We start from the raw sequence: 26593 nt of genomic DNA on the forward strand, positions 1-26593 counted from the left end.
ATAAGCGCCTTAGGTAGCCGGAAGACTGATATAAGATGCACATAATGAAACCATTGTATAATCTGTGTTCCATATAATTTAAAATACGAATAATATATTCACAGGTTTAATGTATATCTACGGCCAACAACTCAACCGCAACTTATGACCGTACAATTGGAGAAAGGAAACGCTCCGGCCCCATTCGTAATGAACGCAGGAAACTGGACTGTCACTATTAAAACTACAAAGGAGATTATGATTGTGAGTAATTTTCATATGCATTTGGATGTTATAATTCGATTGAAACAAAAACATTAGTTTGTATTCACTGAATTTGATTCTCGCATCTTCTGTACATTGAGTTATATTGCTAAGACGGACAAGCAAAGCAAAACACGCTTCTTCTTCCGACGCCCTCTTCATTTCTAGTTTTCTTCACTCTTCCCTGTCTTCGGCAAGGATACCATAGAATAGTATTAATAAGATTTCTTTTCCAGGATTACTTTGTCCTCGTTCCTGAAGCTTATTACGAAGCGACAGTTCTAGTTAAAGTAGTTGATAAGCCCTGTATTATTGGAGACAAGAAACTGTGCAGACACTTTGCCTACCCCAGCCTTGGTGGGAGACCCACTGCTGACGTTACAACATTGGTGACACCAGTAAATGAATATATCAATGACCTTGATGTAAGTGAAATTTTATATCTAGCCTTTCATTTCATTATAATTGTTTGTCGTTTTATATAAACGTAACGGTGTCATAGTATTTTTTTAATTGTATTGATTTATTTGAATTAAATTTTGATTTACCAATTTCATATCAAAGATTTTTTGATAGTAAGACTTAGTGTCTAGAACAGTGTTGGCCACTACTTCAGCGTGTGACGCTCATCCCTGAGGTCGTAGGTTTGATCCCCGGCTGTGCACCAATGGATTTTCTTTCCATGTGCGCGTGAAGGAAAACATCGTGAGGAAATCGACTTGCCTTAGACCCAAAAAGTTGACAGCATGTAAGGCACACAAGGATGACCACCTACTTGCCTATTCAATTTACAAATGATCATGAAATAGATCTGAGGTTGTAGCGCCCTAAAAAGATTGTAGCGCCATTGATTTATTTTATTTTTTAAGACTTAGTGCCGGCATTGTATACCTAAGTCGTTTCTAACTATTCTAGGCATGTAATGTATATAAAGATAGAAATCAACTTTTCAATTGGCCCACATTATCATTATAATCCCTTTACAGCAACTAAAAGAGTACAGCGCTGGACCAAATGATATACCGCTATTGAACGATGCTCAGAGCGAGCTTCAATTCAATCTCAAGATAGACCCAAGTGGTCCTTACATCCTAATAATCGAATACGTCACACCAGTAAACAAAACCGCGTTGACAACTATCTCACAATCGAACGACGACTCCTACAATTTCTCTCCAAAGGGAATAGTGGCCATAAAATTCAAGTCTGGAGATGGTCAGGAGTCATACGCCTTAGCCAATTTAAATGATTGTCCATTCACATCACCCTGTAGGCAGGTTATTTTGGATGATCTCTCGAAGATCTATGTGTTTAATGTTCAAGATGCTAATAATGTTGTGTACATAGATGTGAGTATTTTGTTAATTTATTCTATCCTTCGTCTATGCCGTGGATTTTAAAAGTACATATGTGTCGCTCACTCTTGGGGTCAAAAGCCCTAAAGATTAAATGTTTCATTTGTTAAAATAACGTATATTGAATGAGGATATATTCGAGTTTTAGAGAAGTGTTGGCCTAGTGGCTTCAGCGTGCGACTCTCATCCCTGAGGTCGTAGGTTCGATCCCCGGCTGTGAACCAATGGATTTTCTTTCTATGTGCCCATTTAACATTCGCTCGAATGGTAAAGGAAAACATCGTGAGGAAACCGGCTTGCCTTAGACCCAAAATGTCGACGGCGTCAGGCACAGAAGGTTAATCCGCCTTCTTCTCTAATACTTGCCTATATAACAAATGATCATGAAACAGATACAGAAATCTGAAGCCCAGACCTAAAAAGATTGTAGCGCCATTGTTTTTTTTAATAGTCTAGGCTTAATGCTTAATTTAGTCTGAATTACTTTTGAAAAAAATCGTAATGTAAATCGACGGACCAATGTAGTGAATTTCGATTTAGAATTTAATTATGTTTGAATATGTAAGTATTATTTGTGTCTTATGAAAAATTCCGTCATGTAAATCCTTTAGAGATTATGTTTATTCAAGTATATATATTTTGTGATAATATGGAATAATTTTAGGGTGATATTGGTACGTTAGCGGGTATTAAGTCAATAGTTGCCATACCAGAGGCTGAGTGGCACTTAGACTACATAACCCCACGCCCATATTGTCTAAGACGCGAAGGGAAATGCGTTCCTGCTGTATTCTCTGCTGCCGTTGACTCTAAAAAGGTACCTTTCATTTTTCTTTTTATATCGGGTCATGTGAACCATAATTAAATTTAAATACACTGCAATACTAATTTTATTTTTTTATGTAACTGTCTAAGTATGTTTTATTCGTTCTGCGACCCATAATGTGAATTCGCCTCCGAAACGAGAAATCAGCTAATTGCTGCATTTCAGTTGTAGCAGCTCTTGTGGTATGCTTCACTGCCTGATCTTGACGTAAATAAGTCGCAGAAGAACGCAGACGAAGTTTACAAGAGTTAAAAATAACCCCAAGATAAAATTGTAACCGTTCGTTTAAATGTAATTAAGAATTGTTATTTAGACGCCAGGAGATTAAAAAATACTAGCTGTAAAATTATTATTAATTGCTATTTATAAAGTAAAATAAAGATTTAAGGCTAAGGTTCAGAAACGAGAGAATTTATTTTGACCTACTGGACTCGTTTCGTTTCGTTTCTGGATCTCTGTTCTATAACCCTGATGCAAAATCCGTTGTTAGGGAACGTTTACTAGCCCCTGCCAAAGTTCATCTTTGTACGACAATTTTTCATTATTGCATGATGAGTGGATGACTTAAAATTTGATTAAACTAAGAAAACGAATTGAGTTTTACATCTAATCTCAATGTCGGTTTTTAGAGAGCACAAATTATTGTAATGTTTGTATGTGCAATTGATTTGAAGGTTGAAATCGAGTCTGGACTGGGCGGCGACCGTGAAACCCGTCCACAAATTCTTGACAACTCCACCGCTGTCGTTTATTTGACGTCTCAATCAGAACCCATCAAAATTGAATCTAAAGTTCCGAAGCCAGGGGATTATATATTTGTTGTACACTATTATCAACCAATTGACCCAGGTACATATTCAAATCAACCGATAAAAACTTTACTTTTTCAGAATACCGTTAATACATACAATAAAGCCATGAACTTAAAAAATCATCAATAATTCAAATTTATGTACTGTTGATTTTTAAAAACTACTAATATTTCGTTGTCTGTTTTAAGCTTGCTAAGACAATCATTCATCTCAATATCATGTGTATATATATACCTAGTCCAGCTATAAGTTCTGTTACAAATGTAAAATGCATATTTTTTAAATGAAGTTATGTAATATTATCAGCAGCAGGGAGGAGCAGTGTTGGCCTAGTGGCTTCAGCATGCGACTCTCATCCCTGAGGTCGTAGGTTCGATCCCCGGCTGTGCATCAATGGATTTTCTTTCTATGTGCGCATTTACCATAGCTCGAAAGGTGATGGAAAATATCGTGAGGAAACCGGCTTGTCTTAGACCCAAAAAGTCGACGGCGTGCGTCAGGCACAGAAGGCTGATCACCTACTTGCATATTTGTTTAACAAATGATCATGAAACAGATACAGAATCTGAGGCCCAGACCTAAAAAGGTTTTAGCGCCATTGATTTTTTTAAATGTAATATTATCATTAAATTTATACATACATATTTATTAAAGTCCCGGCAATAAAAAAAATATTCCATTTGAAATGGCCACCTTTGGCCTTTGATCTGATGGCCACGATTCTATGGATTTACGCACTGTTTCCAAGGGAAATTTTACCTCTGCTTGCTCCAAAGATTTTTTAAAAGATTCATTGCGCTGTGTCGTTCAGAGCAACCCATGCCCTCTAAAACTGACCATAATTAGAAGTCTAAAGGGTCGAGGTCTGGAACGTTGGTTTCAAGCCAGGCTTGGATTCGTTACTTGTGACCAGGTGCAGAATCCTACTGGAAAGTCAACGGTATATTTTTAAAAAGTATTGCTGAGAGGTTTCACAACATGATCGAAGGCTGTATCTTGATACACTTTGGCTGAAGTTTCCACTCTTTTTTCACAAAAATTTAGTATGTTGACTCCTTGATAAGACACGGTCCACCAAACCACCGCTTACGTAGGATGATGACCACGTTGTACCATTCCGACCACTTGAGCAGCTTCTCTAGAACTAAGCGAGCGTAAACTTTATCATTTTGCTCATTGTAGTGTTCTTCAATGGTGAAAATTGTTTCATAGGTAAAGAGGATATTTCCGTGCTTTGTGCTGCGTATCGCGATCCACTCTCTTTAATTGTAAATATTGATTTAGGTCATGTCCTGTATATCGGCGATGAACATCGAACTTCAGATCTTGTTTTATATTACGGTACAGAGTCGCGGTAAGACTTTTGGCTTCCAAACTAACAAATCGACGAATTCTGGCCAAAACAGCATTAACAGCCTTTATAGTTCAGACAGCACGCAGCCTCCCCGATCATTTCTGGTCTTCGACAGACGATGTTTTGTTGTATTTGTTGATAGTACGATATACGAACATACGGCTGATACCAAGCATTTGAAGGGTCAGGAATATGACTCTGCAATCCTATTTTTAACAGCCTATTCCATGTTGTAATTCGATGACTAACACGAATAAAATATGTGAAATGGCGCAAAACCGAAAGAAGTTTATAAAATAATATACGTGTTCCAAATTCAAAATAATAGAAAGTTGAAATAATTAAAGTTTTTATGTAACAGTTTTTTGGCAGACTAGTTATATATACATACATATATACGTCAGATGTTTTAAATTTCTTTTACAAAAAATAATTTATTTATATTGACAGAAAGTGCAATCGATGTATCATTGACGACTGAAGGTCAAAACTACGACGCCACAGTACCAGTTGAACATTGCCCTTCTAACTCTGGTTGCAGAGCTTTACTAACATTAGCTGATGGAAGCAAGCAATTCCCAATTAATGAAAACTTTACGATACAATTTAAGGTTAGTGGCTTGGTGACATTTATTTTTTTGTTTATTAACAAATGGCGTTGTTATTATTGTAATTGTTAAAGACGCAATAGCCATACGTTTCCAGACCGTTTATAGACGGTATATAAGACTTAGGATTCACTTTACTGGAGAATTTCCAGCAGAGGAGTTGACTGCAGGAGTATTGTAATTAGTATTTCAAAAGTGATTAAGTAGTGTCTCCTGGCCTTCTATTACTATATTAAACATGTCTTATGCCGTAAGTCAAGTTATTTTATTAGTTACTTTTCAAAATGTTCAAAAATGTTTCAAAATTCCATTGTTATATATATATTTTTTTTAAATTGAGTCTTCTTGTGTTAAGTATGAACTAGTTAAATCATATTTTATATCAAGGTTCATTAATTTATTTTATTTTAAAAGGTAATCAAATTGTATACTTCATACTTTAACAGAAAATTTTGATAAAATATACTTTTTGTTCAGGCATAGCGGAATAATTATGTTTGAAATACACTACTAAATATAATACTGGTAAAAAGTAAACGTAAAATAAAAAAATGTTACCTTGAAATTTTATTACTTTATATGATTATATTCTTTAATAAGTAAAAAATAAACCTAAATTCTAAGCCATCTCAACAATAGCCACCATTTGCCTCTGCACATGTTCTTTGGTTCTCTTTATACCTACCAATTCAATTCACAACTCTTTCCAATTTTCTTCAAACTGTTTCTTTAATAAATTTTTCACGTTCACTTGTAATTTTCGCCTTGTCACTACTAAGCGATCTCTTCCAGGCAACCGTAATTAAAATAATTGTGAAGAAATTCAAAAGTGCGATACCTAATTTATATTTATTTATTAACACTTTGTTGCAAGTATACCTAAATATAGTACAATTAAAATAATTAAATAAAAAGGAGACCAACTTATCGCTTTCGAGCGACGTCTTCCAGGCAACCACTCGTTGTTACCTCACCTCATGTTTATAATACGATAATAATATTTCAAAAAATCTGGACATTAAAAACAACAAATATCTTATAAACTTATCAAAACAGAAAGAATAAGAAAAACGAATGTAAAGATAAAAACATAACTACGCAAAATTTTTCATAAATTTTATTTTATCTAGACCTTTGTTCTCCGCAACCATCGCAGACCAATTGTATAGTATCTATTCAACCAATGTTTTCGGTATTTAAATATTAACTAATGAAGAATAATAATGTCTGTGATGATGATGATGTAGTGATAAAACGTAAAATATCCTGCTATTCGAAAAAAGTACAAATATCATTAACGTTAGTATGGAAATCACATTTTGTCACTTTATTTAAGTTACTGTCAAATTCTAGATAAACTTCGGTAAAATTCCCGAGAATCACGGTAGATATCTTATCTGCTGTCCTTAAAAAATAAAGGCTGAAAATGGAATAATCATAGAAAAGTTTTACAGTAAGCAAACGACGTTCCGAATTTTTAATATATTTTTTAATCTGTTCGTCAGATATTGGTCTATCAACGTTATTAACGAATAAAGGCAATATATCTGTTAAGCATATCTCAAAAAGATTGTTGAAACATGCTTCAAATATATAAAAAAAAAATTACTGAATAATTTCAAATGTATAAACAAGAAGCGCGAAATTTTGCTTTAATAATCCTTTCTGCGCATGTAGGATGCCCTACATTACATTTATTGAATTATTCAAAAGAGAAAAAAACCAAGAGACAACAACAACGACGTAATTTCAATTGGTACTTATAGAAATTGGTGAATAATAACTTTTATGAAATTGTAATGTCACTATTAGATACAATTTGGAGCATGGTTTGACATCGTAATAATTAAACAATTAATTAACAATATCTTTCTAAATTGTTGTATTGTTATATTACAATGCTTTCTGAGTTAGAAACCTAGAAATCGGACAGTCTTTCAACTTATTGAATCTCATATTTGAGAATTTATCTTTAATGTTACTATTAGCATCACGTCAAGTTTTTCACCTTAACATTTCTGGTCTTTTTTCAAATAAATTTATTGCACAAGAATTAACAATAAGCTTGAAGACAATAAAACATTGTGCAACGAACGGCCTCTTTCAGACAACCCTAATCTAATAAAATAGAGATTTACGGTGCATGTACTTATAATGACAACAATGTCTGTTAAAATTGCATTTTATATTGTTAATATTATTTAATTGTTGTGCAATAAGGGAAAATGAATAAAAGGGTACCAAGAGAAAAATACTTGCGCAATAACCTATGTAAATTACAGATGTATACATGTAAATATAATATCGTGTAAAAAAACCTGTTATTGACTGTTTACCCGGCATTTACGACATTTTATTTCGTCCCTTTATGTAAAAAGGAACCCATCCAAATTTATTCGCTACCTTGAATCTTAAAAATATTTGTTTTTGTTATTGAAGGGCGGTGAAAAGAGTGGATTATGGCTCGACTACGTACTAGTCGTGGCGAAATCAGATTTTGTTGACAGTGTGCTTAAAGAAGCCAATATGGTTGATTATACACGTGAATTCATTGCAAACTGTACGATGAATCATTATTACATTACTTCAAACCAAACTGGTAAGTTTTAACTCTTATTTCACTACAATTAATCGGCTTGTAATCTTTATTTAATTTATTAAGAACTTGTTTTTTTTATAGTTTTTTGTACTTAAGAAGGTCAGCCGTTTTTAGCTCAGAACAGAAATTTAAATATTATTTTTATTGAAAATTAAAAACCATGCGCAGCGAAATCTTATATATTTATAAATCTTCTATGTGTGTTTCCCGATGTTGACCGATTTCTGTTTTTAATTGGATTGGAGAGTGGTTTGGATTTACAGTTAGATTATATTTTTTGTATCGATTGTGATTTTAAAAACTATTTTTCTCTTGAATATTTTTTAAGATTTAAACATGTAATATAGCTGCGAAATCTTTACATTTATAAATGTTCTGTGTGTGTGTGTGTTTATAATGGATCTCCTAAACAGCTAGATGGATTTGTGTGTTTTTTAAGTGGTTTAGATTTACAGTTAGATGATATTTTTTTTATTTTAATTTTAAAACGTTGAGCAGTGTTGCCTAGTGGCTTCTGCGTGCGACTTTCATCCCTGAAGTCGTAGATTCGATCCTAGCTGTGCACCACTGGACTTTCTTTCTATGTGTGCGCGGTGACGGTGAAGGAAAACAGCTTACCTTAGACCCAAAATCGAAGGCGTGCGTCAGGCACGCCATTGCTTTATTCCTTTTTATTTTAAAAACTTAGGTTTTCTAGAATAAATTTTAATATTTCAACCTATAGCCGCGAAATCTTTATATTTATAAATATTATGTGTGTGTGCTTGTTATGGATCTCCTAAACGGTTGGACCGATTTCGTGTTTTAAATGGATTCGAGAGAGATTTAGATTTACAGATAGATGATATTTTTGTATTTTATATAGATTTTAAATACTTGGGGTCTCTTGGATATTGTTGAATAATTCAAAATTTAATAAAAGAATAATTTCTTTAGGATTTTGCCGAGACGCAATGTTCTCAATAACATCTGAGTACAATAGCGGTGCTTTGGCTTGTCTATGTGATTTTATGGGATCAACTGAGTTGGAATGCAATACATTTGGAGGGCAATGTCCATGCAAAGGCAATGTGATTGGTCGAACCTGTAGTTCCTGCCGAACTGGGTACTACGGCTTCCCTAATTGCCTCCCTTGTCACTGCCCGTCTACTGCTATATGCGATGATAACGGTCAGTCATATACATAGAAATATATAAGTCACGTTGTTTAGGGTAGTGGTTTGCTGAAAGGTTCTATGGGGATTATTTTCATATTGTATTTAGAGATTTTCAAATATCACTTTAGTGCATTGAAACTAGACTTCCTGGAATCTTAATAGAGGTCTATTGTTTATACATTTTTAAATTTCACAATTCAATAGTATTTTTTGCTTAAGAGTGAACTAGACATGTATTTAATAAGCCATATTACTTATAGCATATTATTTTAACAGGCCAATGTATATGTCCGAAGAATGTGGAGGGTGAAAACTGTGATCGTTGCAAACCATACACTTTCAACTTTGATGTACAGCGTGGCTGTGACGATTGTAATTGTAATCCTCTTGGTGTGGTCGCCAATCAACTGCAATGTGAAGGGGACAACGGAAATTGCGCGTGAGTATCAATAGATGTGATGTTTAGTTTATTTATTTGTAATTCTGGTGTAACTTCTGCTTTTAGGAATACTTCCGAAGTAATTCTTTAAAATCCGGAAGCAACAAGCTTTCTGGCTATTGTCCATGGGAATCACTTAACGTGTAATTTTTGTTAAAATTTGCTTAGAACGCAGGAGTAATATGCGTAGGAATATTTCCGAAGTAATTCTTTAAAATCCGGAAACTACAAGCTCTCTGGCTATTGTCCATGGGAATCACTTAACGTGTAATTTTTAGTTCAAATTTGCTTAGAATTCAGGAGTACTATGCGTAGGAATATTTCCGAAGTATTTTTTTAAAATCCGGAAACAACTAGCTCTATGGCTATTGTCCATGGGAATCACTTAACGTGTAATTTTTAGTTAAAATTTGCTTAGAATTCAGGAGTACTATGCGTAGGAATATTTCCGAAGTAATTCTTTAAAATCCGGAAACTACAAGCTCTCTGGCTATTGTCCATGGGAATCACTTAACGTGTAATTTTTAGTTAAAATTTGCTTAGAATTCAGGAGTAATATGCGTAGGAATATTTCCGAAGTAATTCTTTAAAATCCGGAAACAACTAGCTCTCTTGCTATTGTCCATGGGAATCACTTAACGTGTAATTTTTAGTTCAAATTTGCTTAGAATTCAGGAGTACTATGCGTAGGAATATTTCCGAAGTATTTTTTTAAAATCCGGAAACAACTAGCTCTATGGCTATTGTCCATGGGAATCACTTAACGTGTAATTTTTAGTTAAAATTTGCTTAGAATTCAGGAGTACTATGCGTAGGAATATTTCCGAAGTAATTCTTTAAAATCCGGAAACTACAAGCTCTCTGGCTATTGTCCATGGGAATCACTTAACGTGTAATTTTTAGTTAAAATTTGCTTAGAATTCAGGAGTAATATGCGTAGGAATATTTCCGAAGTAATTCTTTAAAATCCGGAAACAACTAGCTCTCTTGCTATTGTCCATGGGAATCACTTAACGTGTAATTTTTAGTTAAAATTTGCTTAGAATTCAGGAGTACTATGCGTAGGAATATTTCCGAAGTAATTCTTTTAAATCCGGAAACAACTAGCTCTCTTGCTATTGTCCATGGGAATCACTTAACGTGTAATTTTTAGTTAAAATTTGCTTAGAATTCAGGAGTAATATGCGTAGGAATATTTCCGAAGTAATTCTTTAAAATCCGGAAACAACTAGCTCTCTTGCTAGTGTCCATGGGTATCACTTAACGTGTAATTTTTAGTTAAAATTTGCTTAGAATTCAGGAGTAATATGCGTAGGAATATTTCCGAAGTAATTCTTTAAAATCCGGAAACAACTAGCTCTCTTGCTAGTGTCCATGGGTATCACTTAACGTGTAATTTTTAGTTAAAATTTGCTTAGAATTCAGGAGTAATATGCGTAGGAATATTTCCGAAGTAATTCTTTAAAATCCGGAAACAACTAGCTCTCTTGCTAGTGTCCATGGGTATCACTTAACGTGTAATTTTTAGTTAAAATTTGCTTAGAATTCAGGAGTAATATGCGTAGGAATATTTCCGAAGTAATTCTTTAAAATCCGGAAACAACTAGCTCTCTTGCTATTGTCCATGGGAATCACTTAACGTGTAATTTTTAGTTAAAATTTGCTTAGAATTCAGGAGTACTATGCGTAGGAATATTTCCGAAGTAATTCTTTTAAATCCGGAAACAACTAGCTCTCTTGCTAGTGTCCATGGGTATCACTTAACGTGTAATTTTTAGTTAAAATTTGCTTAGAATTCAGGAGTAATATGCGTAGGAATATTTCCGAAGTAATTCTTTAAAATCCGGAAACAACTAGCTCTCTTGCTAGTGTCCATGGGTATCACTTAACGTGTAATTTTTAGTTAAAATTTGCTTAGAATTCAGGAGTAATATGCGTAAGAATATTTCCGAAGTAATTCTTTAAAATCCGGAAACAACTAGCTCTCTTGCTAGTGTCCATGGGTATCTTATCTTATCTTATCTTAACGTGTAATTTTTAGTTAAAATTTGCTTAGAATTCAGGAGTAATATGCGTAGGAATATTTCCGAAGTAATTCTTTAAAATCCGGAAACAACTAGCTCTCTTGCTATTGTCCATGGGAATCACTTAACGTGTAATTTTTAGTTAAAATTTGCTTAGAATTCAGGAGTACTATGCGTAGGAATATTTCCGAAGTAATTCTTTTAAATCCGGAAACAACTAGCTCTCTTGCTAGTGTCCATGGGTATCACTTAACGTGTAATTTTTAGTTAAAATTTGCTTAGAATTCAGGAGTAATATGCGTAGGAATATTTCCGAAGTAATTCTTTAAAATCCGGCAACAACTAGCTCTCTTGCTAGTGTCCTTGGTGATTACCTAACAGATGAGACCGATTGCCCCCTATTCTATAAATGTATGTATAAATTTCTCGTAAAATAAATTCAAGTATTCGATGCCACGTATGTATCTTGTTATCAGGTGCAAAGAGAACGTAATAGGCCGCGTATGTGACCACTGCGTACCGGGACATTATGCATTCCCAGACTGTTTTCCTTGTACTTGTGACCTTGATGGAACTACTGATGATGTTTGCGACCAGAATACAGCACAGTGCTACTGTAAAAAACACGTTAGGGGTCAGGTACGTTAATATTTTGATGTGTTAATCAATGTATTGTAGGTCATAGTATAATAATTAATTGGCAACAAAACAAGTTATATATATCCTGGGCTCCTTGTGTAGTGAGAATTGTATTTCAGGAGCTTTTATGTATGCCCGAGCAGTGTTGGCCTAGTAGCTTCAGCGTGCGACTGTCATCCCTGAGATTGTAGGTTCGATCCCCGGCTGTGCACCAATGGATTTTCTTTCTATGTGCGCATTTAACATTAGCTCGAACGGTGAAGGAAAACATCGTGAGGAAACCGGCTAGCTAGTTGGGTCTAAAAAAGTTGACGGCGTGTGTCAGGTACCGAAGTCTGACCTACTTGCCTATTCAACTCACAACTCACAAATCATGAAACAGATACAGAAATCTAAGGCCCAGACCTAAAAGGTTGTAGCGCCATTGATTTATTTTTTGTGTATGCCAGTTACATATAAAATGTTACATTAGTCATAATTTTAATTATAAATGGCAGTATCTTGAAGAGATAAAAATATCTTAATTGCATGGAAAAGTTATGAGAAACTTTGTACTTGTTATCTGTTCGGTTATTTATAGTTTATTTATTTTGTAGTGGTCTGTCCCGTCTGTGCATGGCTGGAAGTTTTTTTTAAAAACATTATAGATATTATATTATAGCTTATATATATATATATATATATATATATATATATATATATATATATATAAATATCTAAACAGATGTGTACAGGATACGTGGGGTTCCCTACTTAATATATACTAATGTAGGATTCTAATGGTGAAAAAAAATTATATCTTTAATATCATATTTTATTCATTATGTTTACTATACTTGTCAGATTAAGAGTATTGTATATGAATTTTGAAGTTATTGCTGCTATACAACGAGTTTGGCATTATCCTATATGATGACCAATCATATTTTTTCCCTTACCAACCAGGTCTAAGATCCGTATTCCAAGTTGTTTATTATCCATTGGTTCAAGATTTATACTAGATTTAAGTAAACATATCATATCAGAACTCTGCCATATTCCAAAATCTCACTTGTATTGTTGTTTTTCCAGTTTTCTGGTTTCTGTTGTTTCGTTTTTATGAGCATCTTTAATGTTTTTGTTACGTTTCGGTTCTGTTTCATTTTTAGAATATTTTACGATACCTAGATAAAACATTTTTATAATTTTTAAGGATGGACATTTTTTATGTACACACATCTGGTGATGACGTGATAGGGACATTAGAAGGTTTCTAAGGGACTCGGAAGACCCATTTACTATGAGTCTATGTATATTCGTTTAAACAAGATATTTTTTCTTGCGCACAATGTAAAATAAAATATTGTAAAGTTAATTGAAATCAACATATTAAGAAAAAAACTGCAAAAATAATAATATTTAATTCTTTTTAATATCATAAATATAAGTTCAATGGAAAAGTATGTTTTCAAATAATCTATTTAATCACACAGCCAGTCGTCTACTACGCACTTAAAACAAGTTATAGCGGGTCGAAGATTAAAATACATTTTGGAATGAAAAAGCTAGAGTAACAATATGATTTCAAATGTAGTCTCAAGTTATAATTGATCTGAGAGACCTCTTAGAATACGGACCTAATTACCTAGATAGAAGTTCATAAAAGTATTTTATCAAAATATGTATATTTGTTTTACTATAGAAAACTTATTAAGATTATGATTATTTTTTATCCACTTTTAAAGGCCTGTGATACGTGTAAAGAGGAGTACTTCAACCTTCAACCTGAAAATCCTGAAGGCTGCACCAAATGCTATTGCTTTGGAAGAACCACTAGATGTTCCAGTTCTTACTTATCCTGGGCTGAGGTAAATACATTTATATTAGAAACCTCTATTTTAAGTTTTTTTTTTAAATATTTTTTTGTGATTACACACATAAGTTGATTTAATTTTTTCTAACACCCAAATATACAATGTTTACGATATTGTTATCCTTCACCTTTTCTTATAGGTAAGTACAAAATATATGTTAATATTATATAAAGAATTATCGTATTACAATGTTTGTTCCCATACTCCTCCGAAACGGCTCGACCGATTTTTATGAAATTTTTTAAGCATTATCAGTATGTCTAAGAGTCGGCTACTATCATTATTTCAAAACCCTAAGTGATGAGGGGTGTCCACGCCAAATTTTATTTTTTTTATATTTTAGAGTAATTTTTTAAAGATACAAAATACAAAAATACATACAACCCTTTATTGTCACCCCTCTACGATCAACCCCTATTTTTTTATTATAGTAGATAGTTATTTTTATTGAACTAAAAAAATGTTTCAAAAATGGTTTTGGCAGTTTCAAACTTTCAATATTTACAGTATAAGTGTATGTTTTTCGAATCTGATTTTAACGCCCATAACAGATCACCCAATCGTATTATTTGAAAAAATGGGGTGTCACTGTGTCATGGACGCGGCCGTGTGTTATTCATGAACACATATGTAACAATAATCGATACATTCTGACGGCAGTTGATGGTTAAAACTTAAACGAACGTCGTAGATGCTCCGAGTGAGACGTTCGCTTGTAATGAATTCTTTGATCCTTTAGCACTCCAGTGGTATAATTTTAAATTTGGAAGACAGATTCGTAACTACAACGCCAAACTGTATCCCCCGATTATGATATTTTAGGTTTTAATAAAAGTAAATATTTCAGATAAACGGAATGTCAGATTGGTACTTGGTGAATGTCGAGGCGTACAAAACATTGAATATATTCTCGTTGACCATTTCCCCAACCGTCCTCAATGACTCCGTGATTGGCGCCGAACTCGTCAGCAACGATGATGGCTCACAAAAAGTTGTCTATTTTGGAGCACCGGACTATTATTTGGGTACAATTTATTTCATATTCTCTATGTATGTTTCAAACATAATTTTCTTTCAACAAAATATTAATGTATCTACAGCGGCCTATTCCGCCTTCGGTAGGTGAACGGTAGGAGAACTCAGGGATAATGTATACTAGTAAAATTTAAGCTTTTCAGTAGTTTTTGAATATAATATATATTAAAATGTTTGCTAATGTATAATATACTATATATATAACCCTGTGTAGCCACCTTGTCGCTTCCTCGCTGAGTTGTCCATCCAAATATATTTTGCAAAACCTTTATTAAAAGAGGAGGTTAAAAATTCCCTTGTACAATATACGATGCTTTTCTCAACGAAAACTTTGCTAATATGATCTTATACCTACGGTAAAAGTTAATCAATGCGATATATTCAATTTCTGTAATAAAATTTTATAATCCTAGGCAAACGTCTAACATCCTACGGCGGTTATCTAACATACTCCATTTTCTACACGAGCCGAGAGGATGGTCACGCAATTTCGGCCGCTGATGTAATAATTGGTGGTTCAAATGGCTACATAGTACACAACAGCATCGAACAGCCGCCGTCTCTAGAAAACTGGCTTCATAGTGTCAGGATGTCTGAGGATGAATTCACGAATCTAGACGGATCTGCCGTCACAAGGGATCAGTTTATGAATGTTCTGGTTAACATCACAAGTATCTACATCAGAGCCACGTATTGGCACGAAGCTTTTACTACCAGGTATTAATAAAGATGATTAACAATTGTAGATTACTTACGTACCTCATTCCTTCATAGTTTATACTATTTCTACAGTAATGACGTCAGTATTATTATTAAAAATCAGTTAAGATTCATATTAAGAATATTCTTTTAAGATCTAGGTCTCAGATTTTTAGAATAGGCAAGTAGGTGATCCACCTTCTATACCTGATATGTCTTGAATTTTGGATCTAAGGTTTCCTCCCTTTGTTCTTCTTTACCGTACGAGCAAGTGTCCAATGCGTTCAGTATAACAATATATCAAAAATTCGCTAATATTCTTAATTGCATAAATTCATAGAAAGCAATACTTATATTGTGTTTACAAATAGCGCCTTGTTGTGTCCCTACAAAGAGCGTATAAACGGCAATGCAAGATTCCCTCAAGCATTCTGACCGGTTAAAACGCCACACTCTAGACTAGACTTTAAATCCGCTTTTTTCTAATCGTATATACATCTAATTTCAGGCTGATCGGCGTGACATTAGACGTGGGCGTAGAAGAATACGCAGAAGCGGACAGAAGAGCGACTTCGGTAGAAGAGTGTCAATGTCCTAAGGCGTATCGAGGTCTCTCTTGTGAACAATGTGCTGAGGGGTATTACAGACTTAGCACCGGCCCTCATGCTGGCTTCTGTGTCCCGTGCCAGTGCAATGGGCACTCCAAAGAATGTGATGTTAATACTGGAGTGTGTTTGGTAAGTGTAAATTTTATTACTTATATCTCGTACCTATAAAACTGACCCCGGTAAGTACAGACCAATATCTATTCCACATTCAATTTCAAAAATATTTATTTATAAAAACTAACAAATTTATTTTTAAACGCCAATTCGGTTTTAGATCAAAAAGCAGCACTTTATCTACTACAGACGATCTTGTTACTGATATAAAGCAAAATATTGACTCCAAAAAAATGGCGCTGGGTATCTTTAGTAATTTAAAAAAAGCGTTTGACACTGTAAGCCACAACTTATAGTTTCAAAAATTAGAATGCATGGGAACAAAATAATGTGCACTAAAATTATTCAAATCGTATCTATCAAATACACGGCCGAATCACTCTCTCCGCTAATGACACCTGCATATTTTGCTTTCGTTTAATATTCAGACTATGGTCGCTCAAGCTCAAGCAGACCTAAATGTTGTCTTCTTGATTTCAACAAAATTTGATAGCAATTAATATATCAAAAACATCTTGTGTAATATTCGGGGCAACAAATAAACTCATTCCTATAAAAGTTTAAGACGTTGAAATCACTGATAAAAAATTGGTTTTCTATTACATATTAGAAAATTGTAATTTGCATAAACTTACCTTCGTTTTCACAATACTGAAACATTTTTTCAAGTGTAGTAGTGGTACGTGTTTAATAGGACTGGACTGTTTAATATCCCTTTGATGATTCTTAGCAGAGGAATATATAGGAATATTCGAGAGTGATCTTTCTAAGTGTAAGGACGGAATGATAAGCGAAAGAGATGGACGATCGAAGCCAGAGAGAACATTCTAGAACGCCTCACGACAAGGACGCAGTCATGTGCGAAAGAGATCTTACGGTCTAGAATTGTACGATAAGGATGGAACATCAGCTACTCAGTATCACTCCTGCCTAGAAAGTTCTCGAACATCGTTCAAGATTATTCCCAAGGATATATAAGCGAGGCGAAAAGTGCGTGATAGTGAATACAAGTGATAAAGTACTGTGTGAAATGCGCGTAATTGAAGTAATTAATGATGGAATTTTGCGTGTCGTAATTAGTGTATTTTTGCGCGTAGTTTGTGCGTCTTTTAGTGTAATTAAATTATTCGTTGTTTTATTGAAGACATTAACCCTTGACGAGATCCGATTCCCTAGCTCGTAACAATATTTAAAGTGGAACTTTCATATATCATACATAATAATCAACAAATAAAAATCACTTATAGGCAGGTTTTTGTCAATATTAAAATCCCGCAATCCGTACGTCACTTAATTTAGAATTGTTTAGTCAAGCCACAATTCATATATCTAAGTGAAAAACGGCATGCTAAAAATTCTACCGTACAAACAGTACTAAATAAATTTTAAAAAGCTATTTAGATACAATATTTTAAGCAGACTAATAAAATCTACTACGAAAACAATTATGACGACATAACTATATGTTTATATTTTGCACTTGTAACTTAATTTATTTTTTAAGAATTCTTCATAGTCATCATTTATAGAAATCAAACACTACACGAAATACTTGTCGAGGGAGTTGGCTTATCTTGCCAAAGCCGCGTACAAATTATTTGAAGCAGTGTTTTACGTATGAGGGAGGGTGTGCAATAATTTAATCAATTACTGTCTAAAATTCGTAATATTAGCGTGTTTAACCAATTCAAAAGGGCATTCAAGATACATATCAGAATTAACCTAGTAGACTGAAATTAGCAGTGTTTCTCGACGTGTTTCTCATTTATATATATTAAGTTTCTCATGTACAAAAGAACTTTTCTGTAATGAGGAATAAAGTTCTTTAAACATTAATATTACAAAGTTGTATTGTACTACGTATTTATTGAGTTTACATTGCTTACTCGCAACACTTATTATTGACATTAAAATGACATTCCTCAGGAGTGTACGGACAATACAATGGGTGACCACTGCGAGCAATGTATCGAAGGTTATCATGGAGATGCAACTATTGGCACACCGCGTGACTGTTTGATCTGTGCTTGTCCAATGCCATATATCTCCAACAAGTAAGTTTATTGTTTATACATGTGTCTTTAATGAGACATCGTGGGACATTACGATCTAGCCTAATTTACTAATAAAAAATATAATGCCAACAAGTTTAAATAGCGATAACTGTAATGATTTATTAAAGACAAAATCAGCTTTATTTTGTCCTGAAAGCTTTTATCGCTCTATAGAAAATTCCAAAATACAAAATATGTACTCCATAAGAAAGCGGTGACTTACATAGTATATAACCCCGAGTTTTGTTTCCCCGTTAATTTTTAAGGCGGATTTATTATTTATACTATTTCGGGTTAAACACAGAAGGCTGACCGTTTTAAATGTATAATATAAATGTCTCTGTGGGAATATATTCCTTAATAAATCTAAATATACAAATAAAATGTTGTAAATATTACTGAATAAAATATTAATTATTGTGTAATGTTATAATTTCTTTTTAGTTTCGCCATTGGCTGTGACTTAAGTGAGAATGGATCTCTTATATCCTGTGTCTGCAAGCCTGGTTATGGAGGAATTCGTTGTCAGTTTTGCGCGGCTGGTTACTATGGCAACCCAGAAGAAATTGGTATAAAAATATTCCTTAGTAAAAAAGCTACTCACTTAATATTCAAATTTTTTTGTGGTAATGGGATGAAATCATATATTTTATATTTAATTTAGACTATAAAACTGTTTAATCTAAACTCTGAGAATAAATTTGTATTGCTTTAATATAGGTGATTACTGCAAGCCGTGCAACTGTTCTGGCAATATTAACACCAACGATCCGAGCTCGTGTGACAGCGTTTCTGGAGATTGCCTGAAATGTGTTAACAACACTGCTGGAGCAGCCTGCAACCTTTGCGCGCCTGGATTCTTTGGAGATGCTATTTTCTCTAAAAATTGTACAGGTAATAAAACAATTTCAGAACTTAGTTAAAAATAAATAGGGGAAAATGTCATATTTGTTGTTCTTATAAAAGTCAATCAGTTTAAATAACTCATTAAAAAATATTATCTATATTCTAAAATTAATGGGATTAAGGCGAAACATGCAATAGCTATTTGATAATTGAAATCCCAAATTTTCTTTATAGCGTGCGTATGCGACGAATTCGGTATGGAGCGTTGTGATCCGACAACGGGTACGTGTGTTTGTCGGACTGGCGTGATTGGCCCAACTTGTGACCAATGTGCCCCTAACCACTGGGGTCTGAGTTCTGGCCAGGGTTGTACGCCATGCGACTGCGCACTTGCTTCTGAAGCCGCACAGTGTGATGATAACACCGGACAGTGCAGGTCTGTATTAATAAGCTTCTTTATTTCCTGTCAATAAAAATGAATAGAAGCTGTAGTGTTTGCGTAATAGGTATATAAGAAACAAGGAATATTATTATAAGTTTCTTTAGCAAAAAGGGTTTTTTTATTATTAAAAGTAATTGTTTCTTGGTAGAAGGCTAACGTGACTCAAAGTATCCAGAATGGTTTGTTTAGTCGATAGGACTTTTATAGTGACTCCAACACTGTACTTGCGCACAGCATTTACCTCGTCTAAAAATAAAAATAAATGTTACAGTTATTATAGTTATAAATAACATCTCAAAGAAATATTATTTATTTCTTTTCTTTAAAGAATTATTATTTATTTCTTCGTTAATATTTCAATATCCGAATCTTTTTTTTTCAACTGAAATATTTTGCACCATAATATATATAATAAATACAAGAATTGTATTATTTTCATAACATAATCAAAAAAGTGTGGAAGGCTTTTGATTGAATTTTGTACTGGGACCAATGATAACCTATACCACACTAGCAAATCTATGAGTATATTCAAGACATACTTTATACTCTTACCGGACTTTGCATATTTGTCTATCCCATAGATTATTTATGTTCCTTTTAACATTTTTTTTTTCTCTTTATTAAACAAAATAATATAATATAATCAGAATATGTTACATTAGAAAACCGCTGTGGTTTGTATTAATGTAACCACAGCAGTCTTGTTTAGGAGCGCGACAAATGCTTATAAAAGTAGTTTTTTAATTTACTGTTTATGTTGGTTAGCGTTAGGCTATCTAGTATCTGATTGGGTAGACAATTTATTAGCCGCGGTAGCAAATAGCGCAACGTTCTCTCGCCATACACGTTGTTTGCTCTCAATGTACAGAGCTGAATCTGCGTTACCGCTTGAATCGTTCCACATCATGCTCCACTCGTTTTTTATGTCATCTCGGTAAGAGTGCTCGACTAGAAGACATTTATTTACTTATTCTGTTATGGGCAATATTTTTCAGTGTTTAAAAATTCCTCTTTCTTAATTTTTATATGAATCGAGCACATTTCTATATATACGGTTAAGATACGTTGGATAAGTTCTACCGTAGCTACTCAGACCGTAATTGATGACTGACTCGCAAAGCGCGTTGTATAGTGCAAGTTTTGTTTTAAATGGGATACGCTTTTTGAGTATTGTTATTTGTGCCAAAAACTGTCGTAGCTTACCACAAACGTATTCCATGTGTTGATTCCAATACACATATAATCGTACCGGGTATTTTAAAGTGGTTTTGATATTAGTATATTGAATTTGTTTATAGATGTGCTGTAGGTGTTACTGGAAGACATTGTGAGCAGTGCGCTGCTGGTTATTGGAACTACACTAGACATGGATGTGATCGTAAGTTCATTTAATAATTTATGTATATTATTATTATTTATCATATAATAGTATGTATTTCAGCTTTCTCTACCGTTGATTAATTTTATTGAAATAGAAAAACAAGTTGTAGCCTTTGTCGCTTTTCGTTTATTTCTATACGAAAATGTATGCCTGAAAAAAGACAAACCACACTAAACAAAACTGACAAACTATTAAATAGTGTTTATTAGTAATATTAGCAATATTAGCCTTTGATCGTGTTATATTAAAATCGGCGCGTTACCAAGCATTTTGTGGTATAAAGTGGGATGGTTGTCTGCCTGTTTTGGCCATTTCCAGTTGTTATTAGTAAAACAGTATCGCTGTATGTTTTTGGGCCTTAGATAGAACCAACTGGTATATTGATATTCTTTTATAGACAAAATGTAATCGACCTTGGGTTCTTCTGGTAGATTTTTGGCTTAAATAGTGATTCGAATTGTGACCTCATGATTGAGATTCATGACCATCTTTTCTAATTTATTGCCATTGAATAATAATATTATTTTCCCAACAGATTGTAATTGTAACACGGGTTATTCGGTCGGCTTCATGTGCAATGCTACAGGGCAGTGTGAATGCTTGCCTGGTGTTATTGGAGAGAAATGTGACCGCTGTCCAGAGAGGTAAACTTTGCTGTAGCTATAATTTTTCAGAAAATATAATTACTAAGTCGAGATTAGGAATACAATTAACTAATAATAAAGTGTTACACTCCATGTAACGATGATGTAACGACAGGCACTAAAGCATCAAAATTCAAATATTCCGTTTTATTATTTTCATGTTGTGTAAATATTTATACAGATTTACTTATTTTAATAGGGAGACAATCAAATGTTATTTATTTATAAGTGATCATACAAAATATACGAAACAGAAAACATAAGTCAATGAAGTACATGGTTATTTAAGAAAAGAAAACTGAAATTAAACAGAGCTTCCACGTTTGATAGTTCATTTCCCACTGTCCGCTGGTCGCGTTGCAGGCTCCACCCACCGCGCCCGTGTCGTACACGTACACATAGCGGTAAAATCACCGAAGCGGTGGAAAAGAGTCGAATTATTGTTCGCCATAAGCTAAATTCCGAAATATTGGTGACTTACGCAGATAATTCGCGTTATTTAAAATGTTTCTCTATTCGTGCTTTAGATGGGTGCTCATACCTCAGGAAGGCTGCTTAGAATGCGATTCGTGCACGGATGCTTTACTGACATCTGTAGAAAACATGAGAGATCTTTTGGCAAATGAGACGCTAGAGTTTAAGGTACGTATATTATTTAAGAGTACGCGAATCTTTATAGATGTTCCCGGAAGCTTAGGACCCCATTACCGGATGTAAAACATAAACGTAAATCGACAAAATCTAATATAGTTTACCATTACGCGCAGTACAGTCAAGCAGACCCTAATGTTGTGTATAGATTGAAATATTTAGAAAACAGATGATCAATTTGATGTTTTTTTTTTGTATTAAATTATTTACTAATATTCATGATGTTCGTCAGTGTATTTTGTTTGCATAAAAATTACTCCTTCAACTTAACATTTAAAGAACTTCTTCTTCTTCTTCCGTCTTCCGGTCTTTTTCCAAAGAATTGTTCAGAAGCGCGGCACCCAAAATTAAAGTACACTATAAGAAGATAATAACCAGCAGTTCAGTTTCATTATCGGTCATCAAGGCAGAATACAAAACACAATCCGTATCACCTCGACGTCCGTTGCTGTTCCACAACTGAGCGATTCTTACGGCAGATTCTTGCTCCACCACTATGTGGACCCAGCTGCCCACTGAAGTATTTCCGAACCAATTTGATTTAGGGTCCTTGAATAAAGAGCGTACCAATTCCTAAAAGGCCGGCGACGCACTTGCGAGCCTGGCATTGTGAGTCTCCATCAGGTGAACCTCTCTCTCGTTTGCCTCCTATTACATAAAAAATAAAAATATATAAGTTTATAATATAGTCCCTACAAAAATTTGAATGAAATCATTTTTTACAGGACAAAGCTGATTCATTCTTTACGACACAGCGTCTGAATTACATTTCGAACCAAACGGAACAATTGAGACCTAAATTAGCCGAACTAAAGAATATTGATTTAGTCGAGGTAACATCTGGAGTTAAAACGTTGGAGAACAGCGCCAAAAATCTTCTAAGATCTGTAAGTAATCGTAACTTTTTAAGTTAAACATTTTTTAAATATGATATTTTACTCTATTACCTGTCTTCAATAATTCATTATAATTAATAGTTAGTGTTTAATAAAATGCCAAAGGTGATACTCGTACACACCGAGACACGTATTCATTGGGGTCTCCATTGATTGAAACAGACAACGTTTTCATGGCTAAAGATGATGTGTAGGAAGGAAGATTGCTCTTCGTGCGACCTGAAGGGAAAAATCTCGACCAATAAAGGACGGAGTGGCGAGTTGTATGCGATATTCGGGGTCATCATCGTACTACAATTAGTAGTACGTGTGACTACAGACGGATATTCCATTAATCTTAATACAAAAAATTGCTGCTTTATTTTGATTAGATACTTGAATTCAAGTGTGAAATGCTATGTGTCTAACGTTTATTAAGTCTTTATCGTTCCTATGCCTGATAGTGATTATAAATGTAGAAATGATTATTAGGCTGAATTTGCGGCAACGGATAGTGACAAACAAATAACAAGAGCGGATGAACTCGCTGCTTCCGCTGAGCAAATATTATCATCGGTTCGGAAAAATAGTGAGAATGCCAAAGAGACGGTTGCGCATGTGGCAGAACTTGCAACGGGACTTGAGTTAAGCCAACAACCGAAAGTTGATAGCGCCGTGACAGAAGCCAAACAAATAAAAGACGATATTGCTGGTGAGTTTCACTTAATTATTAGATTTGTTTTGAATATGTCAAGTGAACCATGGCGCAGTTCCTTATATTTAGTACTAAAACTTGGCAATTTGAAATAGTCGTGGATTTGGAAACTGGTAGTTAATGTAAATTAAGATCTTATTTTTTTTTTAATAGTGGTTTATAAATATATATGTTACCAATATTAATAAATAAATTGATTTGATTAATATAACCATATAAACGTGAGCTATATAAGTTATGCTTAAATTCTCCTCCTCTTCCAACTCCCCGCCTCCTCGGCTCCCGCTATTTATCATTTTTATTAACACATAAATTAATCATTTAGCTAAAGACCTAAAACCGAAAGAAGAACAAGCACTGAGCGCATTCACCAACGCAACAGAACAAATAGAAAGAATGAACTTATTCGTGGAGCCTGTTAATGAACATGCTAAGGTAACTATTTATTGATTATCCAATCTCTGATGGATGACTTATTCGATGTATTACATTAGTCATTGGATAGGTCCATTACTGTCCGTTGAGTAAATTGACAAAATTTCTACTATTTGTTAGTGCATAATATAATTAGTTAGTAATAAAAAAATAATTGTTAGTTTCTAATTCATTTTATTTTAATTGCATATACATTCTTGTTGATCTGTTAAGACGAGGATGTTTTTATGTAATAAATTAAAATTAGATAAGTCGTAGAAGAAACAGAATTCCTTAATTGCTACGTTTTTACTACTAAAACGTAGTAAATTAATAATTTACAAGGATTATTGCGTGTGTTTTATTAATTATAAACGAAGTGATTGGCAAAATGGTTTGCTCAGCCCACTGGATACTAGATATATATAGATAGGTATACTTCATGTATTTACTGACGTTCAAGTTTGCGAAATGTATGTTTCGCACTTACTAATATTTATAAATGATTTTTTGTAGTATAGTACTAGCTTTTGGTCTAGTTGCTTTAGCAACATTTAGATTTTTTTATTTTTACGACGGTTTCAAACTCGTACCGTATTTCAACGTCTGTTTGCGATAAAACCGAAATAACCAATATCAAATATCTCTACCAAATTTAATTTAAAATCGCTTCAGTGTTTTAACATAATAATTGAGAATTTGTTTTAAAATATAACGACAAGGTGCAAGGTATTATAAGTAATAACATTTGTAATTCTCAAATGACTTGTTTTTAGGAATTCTCAAAAACTGTTAACGCAACTAACAAGGTGAAGGATAATCTGGACGATATATTGCAATATATTGATATAGCACAGCACAAGGCGTCTGAAGCTGAAACCTTAAATGATAAAAACAAGTAAGTATTCTTAACATAAACTGTTTTCTGTGTGTGTGTGTGTGTGTTTGTAATTTAACTACTAAATGGTTGGACCGATTTTGATGAGTATTTTGTTCGAGTGGATTATAGGATAGTTTCGATTTTAATTTTAAACGTCTATCGCGTTTGCTAGTATTCAAAATAAATTTAAAAATAAGTTTGTCATCTTTTTAAAATAATACTTACAACAACTATTCCAAAAAATATATTTGCGAAAAGTTTCTGGTATTTTTAAATTATGATTATTGAATCTTTATCTCTGTTACAACTTTAGTTTTTAACACAGAAACATTTATATACTTATAATTTCTTTGCTCCAACTATTTATAGTTACACAACACAAAAATAAAATTTAAATAACAACAATGCATGATAAATAGAAGTAATTGAACAAATAACATACAAATGTATCATTGTAAATTTTAAAGCTCGCCAAACGTCTCTTAAAGGCTGGTGAATTAAAAAATTACAAGGCTAAAAAACAAATGTTGATGACAAAAAGATAGCGGGTTTATTCCGTATTTGTAAGTAAAAAAAGATGTTCTGAGTTCTGATTAGTTTCTACACGTATAACGAATATTGTTTCAGGCACTCAAAATTCGGTAACAAAGTGATGTCGGTTACAAAATTGAACGGTGCCGCTATGAAAGATCTTATTGATGCTGCGTTAGACATTAACAATGCTACGTACTACAATGTGCTGATGCGAGGTGTGTTACAAAACTTAAGCAATGTGTTGGAGGACTTGAACAACACAAAGGAGACCATGGAAACAACTTTAGAAGAAATTGACGACGATATGCCTGAACTTGAAAATTTGACCAATGTTGCTTTAACACACGCAAGGGATTTGAGAACTACGGTAAGCAGAAGATTCTAATACGTAAAGGAGTGTGGATTTTTTTAACAATATTGGACTACTGGATAAACCTAAATTGAGATTTTGTAGGCCTTAAGGCAAGTCTGATAAAAAATATACGTTATATACTCTATTTCAAAGTAATGTTTTTGTATGCCATTTTCGTGTCAGAATATTTTATGAAACCGAACTACTGAGCTCTGGAAACGGGTCCCAGTGAAGGTCTTCTCTAGGATACAACCACCAATATTTTGAACACAGCATATTAAGGCCGGAAACACAAATCCATTCATCCAAAAGTATCCATCTTACAGCATTTTATGATTGACCTGTCTCGTTTACCCTACATGATAAAAAACACAAATATATATAGTATCTGTATGTTTTTTGGTTTGTAAAAGAATTATATTGTTTTAAATCAAATA

General features: G+C 33.6%; 1 protein-coding gene across 1 annotated transcript in view; it reads left to right on the plus strand.

The window, feature by feature from the left end:
- Positions 1 to 26593, plus strand: part of LOC123718871 (laminin subunit alpha) — a 53203-nt gene that overhangs the window by 11930 nt on the left and 14680 nt on the right. The window contains exons 18-43 of the mRNA XM_045675817.1: positions 105 to 243; positions 480 to 668; positions 1230 to 1592; positions 2263 to 2415; positions 3099 to 3273; positions 5041 to 5201; positions 7638 to 7797; positions 8734 to 8967; positions 9231 to 9393; positions 11894 to 12056; positions 13781 to 13903; positions 14757 to 14934; positions 15358 to 15661; positions 16152 to 16380; positions 18292 to 18419; positions 18864 to 18988; positions 19140 to 19313; positions 19500 to 19701; positions 21009 to 21088; positions 21627 to 21735; positions 22263 to 22377; positions 23112 to 23273; positions 23754 to 23973; positions 24302 to 24411; positions 25167 to 25288; positions 25898 to 26171. Coding sequence (XP_045531773.1) covers positions 105 to 243; positions 480 to 668; positions 1230 to 1592; positions 2263 to 2415; positions 3099 to 3273; positions 5041 to 5201; positions 7638 to 7797; positions 8734 to 8967; positions 9231 to 9393; positions 11894 to 12056; positions 13781 to 13903; positions 14757 to 14934; positions 15358 to 15661; positions 16152 to 16380; positions 18292 to 18419; positions 18864 to 18988; positions 19140 to 19313; positions 19500 to 19701; positions 21009 to 21088; positions 21627 to 21735; positions 22263 to 22377; positions 23112 to 23273; positions 23754 to 23973; positions 24302 to 24411; positions 25167 to 25288; positions 25898 to 26171 — 4555 coding nt within the window. The remainder of the gene's footprint in view (positions 1 to 104; positions 244 to 479; positions 669 to 1229; positions 1593 to 2262; positions 2416 to 3098; positions 3274 to 5040; positions 5202 to 7637; positions 7798 to 8733; positions 8968 to 9230; positions 9394 to 11893; positions 12057 to 13780; positions 13904 to 14756; positions 14935 to 15357; positions 15662 to 16151; positions 16381 to 18291; positions 18420 to 18863; positions 18989 to 19139; positions 19314 to 19499; positions 19702 to 21008; positions 21089 to 21626; positions 21736 to 22262; positions 22378 to 23111; positions 23274 to 23753; positions 23974 to 24301; positions 24412 to 25166; positions 25289 to 25897; positions 26172 to 26593) is intronic.

Source organism: Pieris brassicae, chromosome Z (assembly GCF_905147105.1).
Source record: "Pieris brassicae chromosome Z, ilPieBrab1.1, whole genome shotgun sequence".
Lineage (NCBI taxonomy): Eukaryota > Metazoa > Arthropoda > Insecta > Lepidoptera > Pieridae > Pieris > Pieris brassicae.